The following is a 16,976-nucleotide window of genomic DNA, read 5'->3' as shown; positions in this document are numbered from 1 at the left end:
AACCGGCGTCGTTGTCATGCCCATGGTGGCCAACGGTTCTCCCGTGTATGATGCCAATATGCCTAAGTGTCCCTCAGGTCCAGGTGTTGGATCCCTGTTTGGACCTTCCAGTATATTTGCTGCCCTATGACTGAGATAGCAGCCCATGTGTCAATTTTTATTTCTAGCAGGTCGCCATTAACCTGGACGGTGATTTTGATGGCGGCTCGTCTTGGTGCAGCAAGGGAGTTTTGATGCATTCACTTGTCCTCAGGTTGTGCTAGGTGTTAAGCCCTGGCTCTAGGTGGACATGTCCCCTAACCAGGGCAATGTGCTTGTTGGCATTTCAGGTCCCCACGGTTCCTGCAGCCACATGTGCAGCACCACTGTGAGTCCTCCTCCTGGGTCTCAGAGGAGATATCTTGCCAAGCTGTAGAGGCTGTCAGCCAATGAATCTGGCCCCAACGCTTCTCCGGCAGTGGCTTGGTCCCATAGGCTCTACTCTTCGGGGGTGCCCATTGCTAGTGACCTTCATATCTAGCGAGCCCTGCGGCTCCTGGACTCCCTTCTCCACGTTTTCACGCAAGAGGGATATCTCTGGTCTTTGACAGGCCCAAGGAAGGTTCAGTTAGCAACGTATGTTGAGTCGCCTTGTTGTTTATGCTGCACATGAGGCTGTCCCTCAGCATCTCTGGAAGGGATGGCTAATTGTTCCAATGTTTGACCAGATTGCGTAGGCTCGTCAAGAATCCCATGACGAACTCCCCCGGGGTTCGCCCGGCCGTGCTAAACCTGTACCTTTGAACAATCAACAATGGTCAAGGGTCTTAATAGTCCGCTACAAGTACTACCAGGTCGTCAAAGACATTATTAAATTAGTTCTGATCTTGCTCTTTTGTAGCGAAATTCAACCGTGGCCTGGACGTCCAGAATGGATGCCCGTTTTTCCTCGTCGCCAGTATTATAATCACAGGAGTCCCGAGAACGTTTATTTAGTTAAAAACATGCAAGGCCACAAAGTGGCAGGAAGTTCACCTCGTCCCAGCTGGGACCATCTGAAGATACCTTATTTCATCCTAGCCGTTTTTAATCGGTTCTTAGCAGTGGAATCCTTATTCCACGAACCCTACGTGGAGATCAATCAGGTCAAACGCCACATAAGGCTTATGTTAGCGGGTCAGCTTCAGAGGGAGGCGACAGTAAGGGAAATTGTTCAGGTGAGGGACGGGTCAGGGAAGTTGGTGGTAGCTCCAGATCTCATTAACAAGGTCTTTGAGAAATTCTATGAGAGGTTGTACAGGTCAGAGCCACCTGGGGGAGACCGGGAGATGTAGATTGGCTGGAGTTACCAAGGTTAGGGGAGGGGGACAGAGCTACATTACAAGGAGCGATGGTAGAGCTGGAGATAAAAGATGCGTTTGGGAAGATGCAGTCGGGGAATGTGGCAGGGCCGGGTGGGTTTCCAGTGGAATATTATAAAAAATTCAAGGATAAGCTGGCACCCCTGATGGTGGGGATGTTTGAGGAGGCGATAGGGAAGGGGGTGTTATTACAAACTTTGGGGCAGGCATCGATTTCCCTGTTGCTTAAAAAATATAAGTATCCGACGGAGTGTGGGTCATATAGCGTGAGTATTTTGTGGTGTCTCGGCCGGGTGTGGGGGCAGGGGTGGAGGGACTGCCATTCCATAGGGCAGGGACTCACTTAGATACCTGGGGGTGCAGGTTACCCTGGAGTGGGTGGGGGCTCCGCAGGTACGACATTTCTAGTTTGGTGGGGAGAGTGAAGGCTGATCTGGCAAGGTGGGATGGTCTCCCTCTGTCACTGGCGGGTCGGGTACTGGCGGTTAAAATTAACGTTTTGTCGCGATTTCTGTTTATTTTCCAATGTCTGCCGATTTTCCTGCCAAAGGCATTTTTCAGGGAGATTGAAGGAATGATTACCTCGTTCATATGGGGAGGGAAGGTGGCCAGATTTAGAAAGGTGCTGCTACAGAGGAGAAGGCAGGCAGGGGGTTTGGGTCTTCCGAACCTGATGTATTATTACCGGAGGGCGAATGTGGAGAAGGTGCGGAGCTGGGTCAGTGGGGTTGATTCCAAGTTGGTCAGAATGGAGAAGAGTTTGTGCAGGGGGTCAGGATTGAAAGCACGAGCAACAGCGCCGCTCCCGATGACCCCGGGGAAATACTCAGGGAGTCCGGTAATAATAGCTTTATTGAGAATTTGGAGGCAGTTTCGCCAACATCGCGGGTTGGGGGCAGCGTCAAGGGAAATGCCGATTCGAGGGAACCACAGATTTGAGCCAGGGAAGTGGGATGGAAATTTTCAGAAATGGGAGGAGAAGGGGATTAAGACACTAAAATATTTGTTTCTTGGGGGTCGGTTTGTAGGATTGAAGGAGCTGGAAGCGAACTATGGGCTGGAGCAGGGGGAAATGTTTAGATACATGCAGGTTTGAGATTTTGCCAGAAAGGAGATACAGAGCTTTCAGATGGAGCCGGTCTCCACATTGCTGGAGGAGGTGCTGATGACAAGGGGACTGGAGAAGGGGGATGTGTCAGCGGTGTACGGAGCTATTTTGGAAGAGGATAAGGCACAACTGGAAGGGATCAAAGCAAAGTGGGAGGAAGAGTTGGGAGAGGTTATGGAGGAGGGGGGTCTGGTGTGAGGTGCTCCGGAGAGTGAACGCCTCCACCTCGTGCGAGGTTGGGGCTGATACAGCTGAAGGTGGTATACAGAGCACACCTCACGAGGGCGAGGATGAGCCAATTCTTTGAAGGAGTAGAAGATGTGTGTGAGCGTTGTGGGGGGGGGGGGGGGGGGGGTGGGGGCGCTAATCACGTTCATATGTTTTGGTCCTGTCCAAAGCTTGGGGAGTACTGGAAGGAGGTTTTTAGGGTAATTTCCAAGGTGGTGCACGTGAAACTGGACCTGGGTCCCCGGGAGGCCATATTTGGGGTTTTGGATCAGCCAGGGTTGGAAACGGGTGCGGAGGAGGATATCGTAGCCTTCGCCTTGTTGATCGCCCGATCCTGTTGGGATGGAGAGCAGCCTCTCCACCCTGTGCCCTGGCATGGCGGGGGACCTGTTGGAATTCTTGACTCTTGAGAAGGTTAAGGTTGAACTGAGGGGAAGGACAGAGAGGTTCTACAATTCATGGGCATTATTCATTATGCACTTTCAAGAACTGGATAATATCGAACATTAGTTGGGGGGGGGTGGTTGGGAGGCTTGGGGGGAGGGGTCTGTATGTGTTAATGGTGACTATGGGTGATTCCTGATTCCTTTTTGTATTTGTTTATGTTAAAATGCGGGCTAATGTTTGGGGTTTGGTGGGAGGATGGGATCGTTGTTATTGATATGGGGATTGATGATTATTGATTATTGTTTATTGTTGGTGTTGCAAATTTGGGAGAAAATGTGAAAAAGGAGAATAAAAAAATAGGGCGAAATTCTCCGACCCCCCGCAGGATCGCCCGGGACCGGCGAAAATCCCTCCCCCTCCGTGGCCGGAATTCTCCGCCACCCGGGAATTGGCGGGGGCTGGAATCGCACCGTGCCGATCGGCGAGTCCCCAGCGGCGATTCTCCGGCCCGTGATGGGCCGAAGTCCCGCCGCTGACAGGCCGTTCCCGCCGCCGTGGTTTCAACCACCTCTGGTGGCGGCGGGATTGGGCCCTTGGGGTCCTTGAGGGGACGTGGGATGATCGGACCCTGGAGGGTGCCCCCACGGTGGCCAAGCCCGCGATCGAGGCCCACCGATCGGCGGGCGGGCCAGTGCCGTGGGGGCACTCTTTTTCTTCCGCCACCGCCACGGACTCCACCATGGCGGAGGTGGAAGAGAAACCCCCTACCGCGCATGCGCCGGTGGTGACGTCAGCGGCCGGCGGGCGTCAAAGGCTGTTGGCGCTGGTTTTGGCGCCAGCCGGCGTGGCGCCAACCACTCCGGCGCGGGCCAAGCCCCTCAATGTGAAAGCTTGGCCCCTAAAGGTGTGGAGAATTCCGCACCTTTGGGGAGGGCCGACGCCGGAGTGGTTGGCGCCACTCCACTTCGCCCGGACCCCCGCCCCGCCGGGTAGGGGAGAATCCCGCCCATAGTTTTTAAAAAATCAGGTTCATGCCATGGGTCTTGTGGGGTTATTACAGTAGGTTGCCAAATTTCCTTCCCTGTAGAAAAAGTGAACCATTTGGGTTTTTACAACAATCTGTTAACAACTTAATGGTCAATTTTATTGATGCTGGCATTTTGTGTTCAGATTTTTTTTGAATTAGAATTCTCATTGCCATGGTGGAATTTGAGTTTTGACATCAGTTGTCACTTCTCTCTCATTTTTTGTATTATTTATTTCCTTTTATGAATTCCTGTGTCCAAATTTCTGATACATTTTGCCTGTATAAACTTGTCATGTTGCAGTTCCACAATCTTACCTGTGAACTTTCTGAATTAGATTTTTTTCAGAATCATTTTTTCTCGTCAGTTAAGTTCACCTTGTTATTAACTTTAAACCTTTCTGGGTTATATTTATTGACTTTAAACTTGTATCTTCCTTTCCTCAAGGTTTCAACTGCCCTCCATCCATGATAAATGTAAATATTGGTTGCAATCTACCCACTCCCCACTATTCTAGGACAGTATTGGCACTCAGAATGTTGGGTATGACCTCGCTTAGCTGTTTCAGGTTAATATCTTTCCCCACCTGCTTCTTGAACAGAGTCTCTTCCCAGCCTTGGTCTTGTGGCTCATTATGCTACTTCTTCACAGGCTGGCTTCTGGCTCATACTCTCCTGCAGCCCTCACAGCCCACCTCCCCACACTCGTATTGAGAATTTATTTGTGTTGGGGGATAACATTTTAATATAGATAAAAAGCAAAAAACAGCAGGTGCAGCAGGCGGTAAAGAAGGCTAAAACAGACAAATGCATCGGCAATTCAACAAATGAATAGGTTGTGCACTTTGAACCAGAAAGATTGAATAGGCGCAGGCTGATTTCTCTCGAAAACAGAAAGCTGAGGGGAGATTGCGTAGCGTCTTTAAAATTATGGTTTGGTTTGATAGGGCAGGCGGAGAGGCGATGTTTCTATTGTGGGGAAGCCCTGCAAGGAGGTCGGTAAAAATATCTTTATCTGAGGGGCAGTTAGAATGCACAGCTTGCCATCACATGAAGGACTTGAGATGTGTAGTATAGATGGACTCAAGAGGGAGATAGATAACTACAAGAGGGATAAAGAAATAGAAGCATATGCTAAGTGTGAGATGAAGTATGGCGGAAGGAGGCTTGTACAGAGCATAAATATCAACTCATACCAGTTAGGCTGAATGGCTTGTTTCCTTGCCGTTAAAAACTATGTATTTTATGAAAACTGTTCTAACAATGGGTTTGCAATGAAAATGCCAATTCATCTATTCTTTTTACAGATGTTGCTTGACCTGCTGAATGTTGCTAACGGTTCATATATTTGTATGGACGTAATACTGTTTTCTTTGACTTGCATTCATTCAAATCATAGAATATCATATCGTAGAATTTACAGTGCAGAAGGAGGCCATTCGGCCTATCGAGTCTGCACCGGCCCTTGGAAAGAGCACCCTACTTAAGCCCACACCCCCACCCTATCGCCCACAAACCTACCTCATCGTTTAGACACTTTGGGGCAATTTAGCATATCCACCTAAACTGCACATCATAGGACAGAAATTTTTTGAAGTCTGAAATTTTTGATTGCAGTTGCTCCTGTAAGTAGATTCTACTCTCCTTATGTGTGGAGGGTAGACTGGCACAATATTGTTTCATATCATAGGTATTCGCATACGATTTGAACTGGACATTCATGTGCTATGTATGTACCTCCCACCTGTTTCTCCAACCTTTTTGAAGGTAGACCACACAGGTGCACAATGGAGCCAGGCAGGTCAAGAATGCTGGATGCCAACTTTTGACTGGAACCAGCCCACACTTTTTAAAGGCATTCCTGAAAATCCTGAAAATCCTGAAATGAGGTTGGGAATCCCAGAATTGGGACCTGTCTGCCATTTTTAAAGGACTCCCGAGTCAACCCGACTCAGTGAAAATCCAAGAAGGATAAAGAACAGAACAGAATCAAAATGAAGAAACCATGCAGAAGGAAAGGAAGGAGATATGGAGGGAGAAAGCATATACTCTTTGAAAGTAAAGCTACCTTACTACCTGTGAAATTGTAGTTTCTCTCTATAACTCTACCTGGATTTGGTATTATGAGAGTCCATTCTCTCCCTGATGTAAGGACCCTGCCTGTTGATTCCTTATTTCCTATTTCTTTTTTTTGTTATTAGCACTTTTGATCCATGGATCTTTAATGGAGACATACCTTTAAGCTGAGCAGAGGAAGTGAAGAAATAGTACACTGCATTATGAAGTTTTAGATTTTCAACAGGAGAACCCAGACTTTATGGCAACAGGGAAATTGGAGGGATTTGGTTTGATTGGTTGTTTGGTGGCCAATGGATTGGCCAGGGTCAGCATTCTGCCCGGCAACAGACAGCGATTGGGTCCTGCCAGGTGGAGTTTTCAGAGGACCCAGCAGAAAACTTCTGGACTCCAAAAGGGGAAGCTGTGTTGCTCTCTCTTTCTCACAACTGTTGGCTGCTTGCTGTTGCTGTGAATTTACAGAGAAGCCACTGGACCCTCAAGGTGGAAGAAGCTCTCTCTTCTCTCTGCTGCCTATTGTCTAAAGGCTGAAGCCCCTAGCCCCTGATGAATCTACAGTGAAAATGATTATAGACTGAAGGCATAGGTATCATTCAACTGTAGGCTTAGACTGAAGGAAGAGTCTAACTGGAAGACATCCATCTTAAGCAGATACCTTTATCCTTTTAATTTTTTTACACCCCTCTTTCTTCCCTGTGTTTGTTTGTCTTGTGTGTGTAGAGGGTGGGGCGAGTTAAAGGGGGGCTTAGAAATTAGATTGTAGTTATCCGGTTGTAGTTGTTGCCTATTTAATTCTAGTTACTCAATAATAAAAGTTAATTGTGTTTACATTTGCAAACCTGGTGACTAATTATTGGGCAGCCAAAGACCAAAGACTTTGGGTATTTTTTAAATTAAAAGTTAATTTAAACTATGTTGTGACTCCAGGTCAAGTGGGGCTGGTTGGTAGAGAGGAAACAAAGAGAAATGGGTCCTTTTCAAATTGGCAGGCAGTAACTAGTGGGGGTGCCACAGGAATCGGTGCTGGGACCCCAACTATTCACAATATATATTAATGCTTTGGATGAGGGAACAAAATGTAACGTCTCAAAGTTTGCAGATGATACCAAGTTGGGTGGGAGGGTGAACTGTGATGAGAATGCAGAGATCCTACAGCATGATCTGGACAGGTTGGACGAGTGGCCAAATCAATGGCAGGTGCAGTATAATTTGGATAAGTGTGAGGCTATTCACTTTGGAAGCAAAAACAGGAAACCAGATTGCTTCCCGCACAGTTGCCATTGGGAGAGAGAAGTGTGCAGCGGGACCTGGGTGTCCTTGTGCACCAGTCGCTGAAGGTAAGCATGCAGGTGCAGCTGGCGGTAAAGAAGGCTAATGATATGTTGGCCTTCATTGCGAGAAGTTTCGAGTACAGGACCAGGGATGTGTTGTTGCAATTAGACAGGGCATTGGTGAGGCTATGCCTAGAATATTGTGTGCAGTTTTGGTCTCCTTTTCTGAGGAAGCATGTTCTTGCTCTTGAGGGAGTGCAGCACAGGTTTACCGGACTGATTCCAGGGATGGCGGGACTGTCATATGAGGAGAGATTGACTAGGTTAGGATTGTTCTAGCTGGAGTTCAAAAGAATGAGGGGGGATCTCACAGAGACTTATAACATTCTAACAGTACTAGACTAGACAGGGTAGATGCAGGGAAGATGTTCCCGATGGTGGGTGTGTCCAGAACCAGGGGTCACAGTCTGTGGATTCAGGGTTAACCATTTCGGACAGAGATAAGGAGACATTTCTTCACCAAAGAGTGCTGAGCCTACGGAATTCATTACCACAGAAAGTAGTTGATGCTAATACATTGAATATATTCAAGAGGCGGCTAAATATAGCAAACTTGGCGCAAATGGGATCAAAGGTTATGGGGAGAAAGCAGGATTAGGCTAGTGAGTTGGATGATGAGCCATGATCGTGATAAATGGTGGAGCAGGCTCAAAGGGCCAAAAGGCCTCTTCCTGCTCCTATCTTCCATGCATCTATGTATCTATGAATTGACAGCGCATTAGCCCTCGTTGTCGTAACATAGGTTATGTGTGAACCGATTTACTTTTGAATATTTTAATCCACAAACAATACCAGATTCACCAGATTGAGTTAAAACTGTTGAATTAACAATATTTGCAGACTAGAGAAATAGAAGCAGAAGATGACTTTATGGTCCCTTGAGCTTCCACAAACATTTGATACGATCACGGCTGATCTTCTGCCTCAACACTGCCTTCCTGCATTTTTCTATATCCCTTGATTCCGAGAGGACACAAATCTTTTTATTTTAGTCTTCAATATATTCAATGATGGAGTCTTCACAACCCTACAGGATAGACAATTACAAAGATTCACAATGCTCTGAGATAAGAAATTTCACTTCATCACAGTCCTACATGATCAACCCCTTATGCTGAGACTTTACCCCGCGTTCCAGATTTTCGAATCTTTGACGAATAGCATCTTTTAATTGATACAAAATGAATTTAGAATTTATATTTATTTATTTTAATGCTTTTAGTTATCAGGTTTGTTGGATAACAAAACAACTAGATCCTCCTACCAACCTCGTTGTAATAAAGAAGACACCTCAGAACGATTGGCTGGCAGGTCAACAAGACAAGCTTCAAGTCGACCAGAACCAAGTAACCAAATAAGTCAAGAAAGTATGTGCGTTACAAAGCAAACATCAGAGGCTGTTACTTTGGGTAAGAAATCGGAATTTTAAAAATTAATTATCACACCATTGAACCTGGCTGAGTGTCCCAGGTAGCTACACGACCAATGTCCATTGTATGAGTTTTTGTCTGACAATGTTTTAATGCAGGTGCTTTTCATTTCCACTTTACCATTATCCTATATGATTTCTGTCTGTTATAACCTGCCCGGATCCTATTGACTGGGAACAATTGGTTACCTTTCTTGAGGAATGCGATCTCCCCAAGGTGGGGGTGCAATCATTAGCAGTGCAGCTGTAAATAGAGCTGGCCAATGTAGCACCAGCCAGAGAGGGACCCAGTAGTGAACTGCTGGTACTGTGTACATATTGTTGTAAATAAAATTACTTTCTGTTTGACTCTACAAACCCGTGCTGGATTCTTTGTGGCCCTCACAAAAATTTCCACGTTTATAGCACTTATCTCGACTGTCACGTAGTTAAATTGAATATTAATTTGGACAACAGAAACATTATTCATCTTCCAAATCTTTTCAAAGATTTTGTCACATCTCTGACATAATTCTTAAATTAAGCTTATTGCTTTTTGCCATTACCTTCGATTCCCAAAGACCACACTGCCTTCCTCCTCGCACAACTTCAACTTGTTTGAATTCTGTGACTTGTGTCGTATTCTGAAAATAATCTTGCAAACTCTTCATCTAATTCCTTCAATGGCAGCCTCTTGCATTTCCCTGGTTTTAATGACTCTACCTTTGTGCCTTCAGCTGTCTAGTCCCTAAGACCTAGATTTCCCTCACTAAACATTTCTTTCCTCTTTTAAGGCATTTCTTAAAACCTGCATCTCTAACCAAGCTTTTGGCCCTCTGACCTAATATCTTCTTTTACGGCACAGTCACCAATTTCATTTCATAATACTTCTGCGAATTGTCTTGGGGTGTTTTATTCTATTTCATTTATTGTTGCCCCTATTCTTAGCTGAGGTTGCTGCATCGTAGTCATGAAGAAAAATTGACTTGAAAATCTGTAAAATTGTTTCAAATAGGAACATAAGAAATAGGAATAGAAGTATACCATATGGTCCACCAAGCCTGCTTCCCTATTCAATAAAATAATTGCTGATCTTTAGCTTCAACGTCACTTTCCTACAGTTATCCTTTGATTCCCTGAGAGACCAGGGCGGGACCCCCCCTACCAGGCGTGACGGGGAGTCCCGGCATAGGGGAGTGGCGCCAACCACTCCGGGGTCGGGCCTCCCCAAAGGTGGGGAATTCTCCGCACCTTTGGGGGCTAGCCCCGCGCCGGAGCGGTTGGCACCAGAAGACTGGCGCAAAAAAACCGGCGCCAGCGGCCTTTCAGGCCCGCCGCCCGGCAGCGGGGCTGGCCGAAAGGCTTTCGCCGGTCGGCGCATGCGCCGGCGGTGACGTCAGCGGCCAGCTGCCGCTGACGTCACCGCCGGCGCATGCGCGATATGGGTTTCTCTTCCGCTTCCGCCATGGCGGAGGCCGTGGCAGCGTTGGACGAGAAAGAGTGCACCCAGGGCACTGGCCCGGAGTCTGAGCGGAGGGCCCCGATCGCGGGTCTAGCCACCGTGGGGGCACCCCCCGGGGTCCGATCGCCCCGCGCCCCCCCCGGGCCCGGTCGCGGCGCCGATCCCGCCGCCACCAGAGGTGGTTCAAACCTCGGCGGCGTGAGAGGCCTCCCAGCGGCGGGACTTCGGCCCATCCGGGCCGGAGCATCGCCGCAGGGGCCTCGCCGATCGGAGTGGCGTGATTCCCGCCCCCGCCAATTCCCGGGTGGCGGAGAATCTCTGCCACGGCGGGGGCGGGATTTTCGGAGGCCCCAGGCGATTCTCCGACCCTGCTGGGGGTCGGAGAATTTCGTCCCAGAAATCTGTCTACCTCAGTCTTAAATATAATCAAGGATGGAGCATTGAAAACCATCCGGGGTAGAAAATTTTGATGATTCACAACCCTTTGAGCAAAACAATTTCTCTTCATTTCAGTTCTAAATGATTGGTTTCCTGATCCTGGGACTGTGTCCTGGACTCCCAGTGAGGAGAAACAACCTCACAGTATCTACGCTGGCAAGCCCCTTCATAGTTTTGTCTGTTTCAATGAGATCACATTTCATTCTTTCAAACTCCAAAGCGTAAATGGCCAATATACTCCACCAGTCTTCATAGGATAACTCTCTCATCCCAGGAACCAATCTAGTGAATCTTCACTATACTGCCTCCAATGCATGTATATCCTCCTTTAAATTTGGAGACAAAGGCCTGGATTTTTGCTCCCTAAATGGAGAGCATAAGTTGGAAAATTTCCCACCTCGTCATATCCGCTTCAGGTAAAACTCACCCAAATGGTGTGATCTTCATACCAGGAGGAGAGAGCAGCTTCAGGATAAAATTGGACTCACTGTCTTCTGGATGCAGATCGGAGGCGCCACAGGGGCTGCTAAGTGCAGAGATTAACTGTTTAGAAGGACCGCATTGGTTCTTTGGAATTTTGTCCCAGATGTTTTGTTATGTAGCCACCTAAGATGGACACTGGGCTACAAAATGGAGAACTGCTAAGGCTGCAGGGAGAAAACAGTCTTAGCAAGGACAAGCAGTTTTCAGAAGGCTAATTAGCATTCTGCACGTACAGAAACCAGTTTATGGCCAGGTGCAGAATCTCAGCTAAAGGTGTAAATGGCAACAACGATTTGCATAGTAATGAGTTGATCCAGATCTAGGCCCACACAATAGAAACATTTAGGTTTGAATGGATACTTTGAGTGGACGCCCAGACGAAATGGCACCATAATTATCCATCACAAAGCACCATAGAGACCGCCCCACCCATCGTGAAGCGACCCTCAGATTGGGGGGTTTGGAAAATATCGATTGGGAGAAGACCCAATCGATATACAGCAGGTAGAGACCGCCCCGAAGAGGCACGGACTTTGGGGGGGACCTATAAAAGTAGACCCCGTACATGGTCCGGTCTGTTGTTTGGCTCCGGCTTCCTGTTGTTGCTCCGGCTTGCTGTTGTCTTGGCTCCGGCTCTCTGCTGTCTTCATCGCTTGCTGATACATCGCATCCCGACTCCAGTTCCATCACCAGCCGTTGAGCCACCAGCCATCGAACTGTAAGTTTCACCACAACGATCGCTACGTGAGCCAGACTTGCTAGACCCTGACGACCTTAACACTTTGAGAGTTGCAGACCAAGAACGGGACGAAGGCCTCGATCCCTGACCTTGCCTGTTCCTGTTTTAGATAAGTATTTTAGTCGTTTAGTTTAGAAGTAACTTAGTCTCTTTAGTGTATGCATGTGTATTTATTATATTGGTTATAATAAATATCAATCGTTTGAACTTACTAATCGGTGTACAGATTTATTACTTTGAACCTGACCTTGATATACTTGTGAGGTGTCTAAATACGGCACCTGGCGACTCCGAGCAGAATTACATACACAGAGCTGTAGTAGTGTTAAGCACACGGCCTTTAAACGGAGGCGTGTTAATACACTCCAATAAAATGCGTAATACACTCAAGTAAAACGTGCAACATTTAGTGGCGACTCTGGTGGGACGTGGTTACAAGTGGCACCCCCACTCCGTCGAGGACCCTGAAATTTGAATTAGAAATCTGAGTAAAGAAAAGAAATCACAAGTAATCAAGGTGTTCAAACGAATAAACGTAATTCGGAAGTGTGTTTTGTGCATGCGTACTAACAGGGTTGTAAGGAAAACCTGAAAGCATTTTTGTTGCGACAAACTTTCGGGAGTTTTGTGAACGGAACATAGCGTAAGCCTTACCCGTTTCGCGAAACATAACCTCAACACCCCCTGTTCCAAATTAAAGTGAGTCAGAGAAAATGGCCATGCAGGCAATGGAACGCCTCATGAGTCCAGAACGGTTTGTGGTCGCAGCGACCAGCAGTAGCCGAGTAGGTCAGTGTCCCGTGTGGGAGCTGGAACTCCGCAAGTATCTGTAAGGAAAGGGATGGCCCCTTTGGAAAGAGTTCTGTATGAATGAGGAGACAGGTCCCGGAAGTATAGGACATACTTGGTGGGAGAACCTCTCTCAAATTCATAAGAAAAACCTTAGTAAAGCACGCAAGCCGATGGCAATCGTGTCCTGTTTGGCACAATTGCGAGGCACTGAGGAGGTCGTTCAGACGCTCCGGGCAGAATTAGAAGAGAGAAATCGGATGAGCAAAGTGGATGTCAGGGACATCGAGAAAGAGAATATGGAACTTAGAGGGAAGCTGGCAGAGAAAGGTAGAGAGGTGGATGATGCCAAGAGGGCACATCAGTCTTGTCTAGCCCATCTCAGCAGTTCCCAGACCCAGTACGAAAAGCCCTATCAGGACGTGCAACGTGCCGTCCTGATAAGAGAAGAATCAGAGAAGCAGGTAGAGGCTTTGCAGAGGCAATGCTCTGACCTAAAGGCAGCTTTAAGAGCACTCCATGCTGCCACCACAGAACAAAGACAGAGTACAATGGATCATGCGAAGTGTAGAAAGCAGATTTCAGAACTGCAATCTCTGCTTTCAGTGCAGAATGGGTTTCAAAGTACCTTGGGAATGCAGTTAGATGAGGAGAATGCCCCAGACTGGCAAGAATTAAGTGAGACCGCGCAGCGTTATGTTCAGGGAACATGTGCGCCAGCAGCGCAGCAGAAAAGACAAGCACCCCAACCCCCCACAGATCAGATAGTTACCGCACCAATGAATCCAGTCACCACGCAAAGGAAAGCGACCACAGAAGGCGCACCCGATATTACCTACACCACCCCCTTAACTGTAACCCAACTCAGGGACGCGTGTGAGAAGATCACTCCGTTTCTCCCCACCGCAGACCCCCACCAGTTTTTCGCGAAAGTGAAACAGCAGGCAACCATGTACGGCCTGGACGAGAGAGAGCAGGTTAAGCTCACGGTTCTGAGCTTAGACCAATCGGTAGTAGCAGCCCTCCCCGACCCACAGAACGTTGGCGGAGGCACCCTAAAGGAAATGCACACCTCCATTTTAGATTCCATAGGGTATAACCGAGGTGACCCAGTCGAAGGACTTAACAAGTGCCGACAAAAGAAAACCGAGCACCCCACAGCATTTGCAGGAAGGCTGTGGATCCATTTTAACGCAGTTTTCGGCGATTTAAATAGAGCCCATTTGAACCGTGAAAACATGGTTAAATGGACGCGCACCATAATTTCCCATGCCACAGATGCAGGACAGAGTGCTTGCAACAGTTATGACCCCTCAGAAGAGGCCCACAATGAGAAATGGGTCCTGAAAAGATTGTCCCGCGCTTGGGAGCAATCAGTTCAGGGCAGAGGCAAAGTAAAGTCCCCAGAGGAAGCTCAGGCTGCAGCGGACATTCAGTCCGTGAGAGCGCACCAAAACCCCGCATGGGTAAATGAAGGAAAGAACAGCCCTCCACAGAAGTCGCAGGAATGCGACAACTGTGGCCAGTTAGGACATTGGGCTAAGGAATGCAATGCACCCCAAAGATCACAGAGAGGCCAGCAGACAGGCACTCTGAATAGAAACAAAGCAAAACCGATCCATAGCATAGGGATACAGTCAGGATAGACCAATGTGGACGGGACGGACTGACGGTGTTCGGGCTCCCCCACTTGGGTCTGTGACACTCTTTGGGATCAATCCGGAAGACCGGTAGTCACAGCTAAGGTTAGAGGGAAGCTCATAGAGTTACTTTGGGACACAGGAGGGTCCCGCACCACGATTAATTCCACCACCACGGCACAGGCAGACACGTGGCCGACCACCTCCATCATCACACTTAGCGGTTTCACAGGACACTCGCAGCAGGGACACATTACAGCACCCGTAGCAATCCAGCTAGGGAACATTTCCACCAGACACCCAGTTGTTCTAGTAAATCTTCCCCGGACAGCAGAACACATACTGGGGATAGATTTTATGAATGCCCATAGCCTGTCGTTCGACCCAGTTAACCAGTGTGTCTGGCGAATGGCAAGATCAGACAGAGCACCCGCTACTCTCACAGTAGGAGAGTACGCTAATCGGATTAGCGCAGTAGGCGACTATTCATTTGACCTGACTACACTAAACACGGACAGACAAGTAAAGGCAGTATTAAACAAACACAGGACAGCATTTGCCAGTCACCTGCACGACTGCGGCAGAATGACTGGACAAATTCACGTTACCGGACCTGACCCCCGACCACAGAAACAATACAGATTTCCCCTAGAAGCAGAGGGAGAAATAGAGAAGGTAATAGGTAGCTTATTGGAGCAAGGGGTACTTAGAACAGTAGCCTCCACCAATAATGCCCCTATTTGGCCAGTGAGAAAGCCCGACGGATCATGGCGTCTGACCATTGATTATCGGGAGCTCAACAAAGTAACCCCAGCAGTAGCCCCCACGGTAGCAACAAGTCCCGAGACCATGCTCAAACAGGGACTCAACTCCAAATTCTTCACGGTATTGGACATTAGCAATGGCTTCTGGTCAATCCCATTGGCAAAGGCGTGCCAGTACAAATTTGCCTTCACTTTCAAAGCACAACAGTATACGTGGACATGCCTTCCACAAGGATTCCACAATTCCCCCTCCGTTTTCCACCGACAGTTGGCGAATGGTTTAGAAAAATTTTCCCGCCCCGAATGTCTGGTACAGTATGTGGACGACCTACTACTGCAGACAGACACAAAGGCAGAGCACATTACGCTTCTGGCCGAGCTCCTGGAACTTTTAACCGAGATTGGATGTAAAGTTAACCCACGAAAGGCCCAGATTTTGGAAAATAAAGTGATGTATTTGGGTACAGTCATCACACACGGCAAACGCGAGATCGAATTCAAAAGAATTGATTCGATTGTCAAATTGCCCCTTCCCCAGAATGTTTCAGCCCTCCGGTCGTTCTTAGGACTGGTTGGTTATTGTCGGAACCACATCGACGGATTCGCGACAAAGGCAGCCCCACTCTCAGACCTCCTTAAGAAAGGAGCCCCCTGGGAATGGCTTCCGCAGCATACAGAGGCTGTGGAGGAGTTAAAGAAAGCCCTTAGCGCAGCACCCGCGCTGCAAGTCCCAGACCACCTTTCCCCCTATGCAATAGAGGTAGCGAGCACAGATCTGACCCTCTCGGCCGTGTTACTTTAGGAACGGCACGAGCAGCTAAGACCAGTGGCTTATGCCTCCCGACTTTTAGACCCAGTAGAACAAGGATTTTCAGCCTGCGAGAGGCACCTCCTTGCAGTTTTCTGGGCAGTGCAATACTTCTCCTACATCACCGGACTCAACCCCATCACCATTTTGACCGAGCACACCCCCACACAGTTACTCCTAGACGGTCGACTGAAGGACGGTTCAGTTAGCCAGATTAGGGCAGCTAGGTGGACTCTACTTTTACAAGGACGCGATATTACGGTTAAACGGACCCTGACACACACCTTTTTAGCTGACAACCTCCAATATCCAGGACAGCCCCATGAATGTGAAATTGTAGCACCCCTACACAACACAGGACCCTTCATAGCGAAGACACCCCCAGGAAGATAGGGAACCCAAGACAAAGCCCCCAACACACAGACACGTGTGGCCCACTAAGGATATACGTGGACGGTTCATCCACGGTTTTAGATGGTGAGCGTATCACTGGATGCGGCATCTATGTCGAGGACGCGCAGGGTCGCGCACTCGAAGAAATAGCTTTAAAATTGCCAGGTCACTTAGGCGCGCAGGCAGCAGAGCTCGCGGCCATAGCTTATATAGTGGACCACCCTGATTCTTTCCCCAGCCCGGCGGACATATATTCGGACAGTCTATACGTCTGCAACAGTCTGACAGATTTTCTACCCCTGTGGAGGACACGAGGTTTTGTCTCCGCAGACGGGAAACCCCTTCCATCAGCCCCTTTACTCCGCCACATTCTAGACAAAGCGAAGGATAGGACCTTCGGCATTATAAAAGTTAGAAGCCACCATAGGTCATCCCCCCCCTGGGAATGTAAAAGCCGACGCACTGGCTAAAGCAGGTTCCAGGCGAGGACACCTTTGGACACCCCCAGCTAGCGCACCAGCTAGCGCCCCTGTGAGCGCAGTTCAAGTCTCACAGACT

The 16,976-nt window shown here is 48.3% G+C and overlaps 1 protein-coding gene across 3 annotated transcripts in view; it reads left to right on the top strand.

The window, feature by feature from the left end:
- The window catches only part of cfap20dc (CFAP20 domain containing), a 535,225-nt gene that overhangs the window by 252,431 nt on the left and 265,818 nt on the right, over window positions 1–16,976 (top strand). For all 3 annotated transcript variants that reach the window (XM_038810523.1, XM_038810522.1, XM_038810524.1), the window contains exon 9: window positions 8,717–8,903. In XM_038810523.1, the coding sequence (XP_038666451.1) occupies window positions 8,717–8,903 (187 nt within the window). The remainder of the gene's footprint in view (window positions 1–8,716; window positions 8,904–16,976) is intronic.

Source organism: Scyliorhinus canicula, chromosome 11 (assembly GCF_902713615.1).
Source record: "Scyliorhinus canicula chromosome 11, sScyCan1.1, whole genome shotgun sequence".
Classification (NCBI taxonomy): Eukaryota; Metazoa; Chordata; class Chondrichthyes; order Carcharhiniformes; family Scyliorhinidae; genus Scyliorhinus; species Scyliorhinus canicula.
Note: the sequence above shows the minus strand (reverse complement) of the source record. Positions and strands in the feature narration are given on the sequence as shown.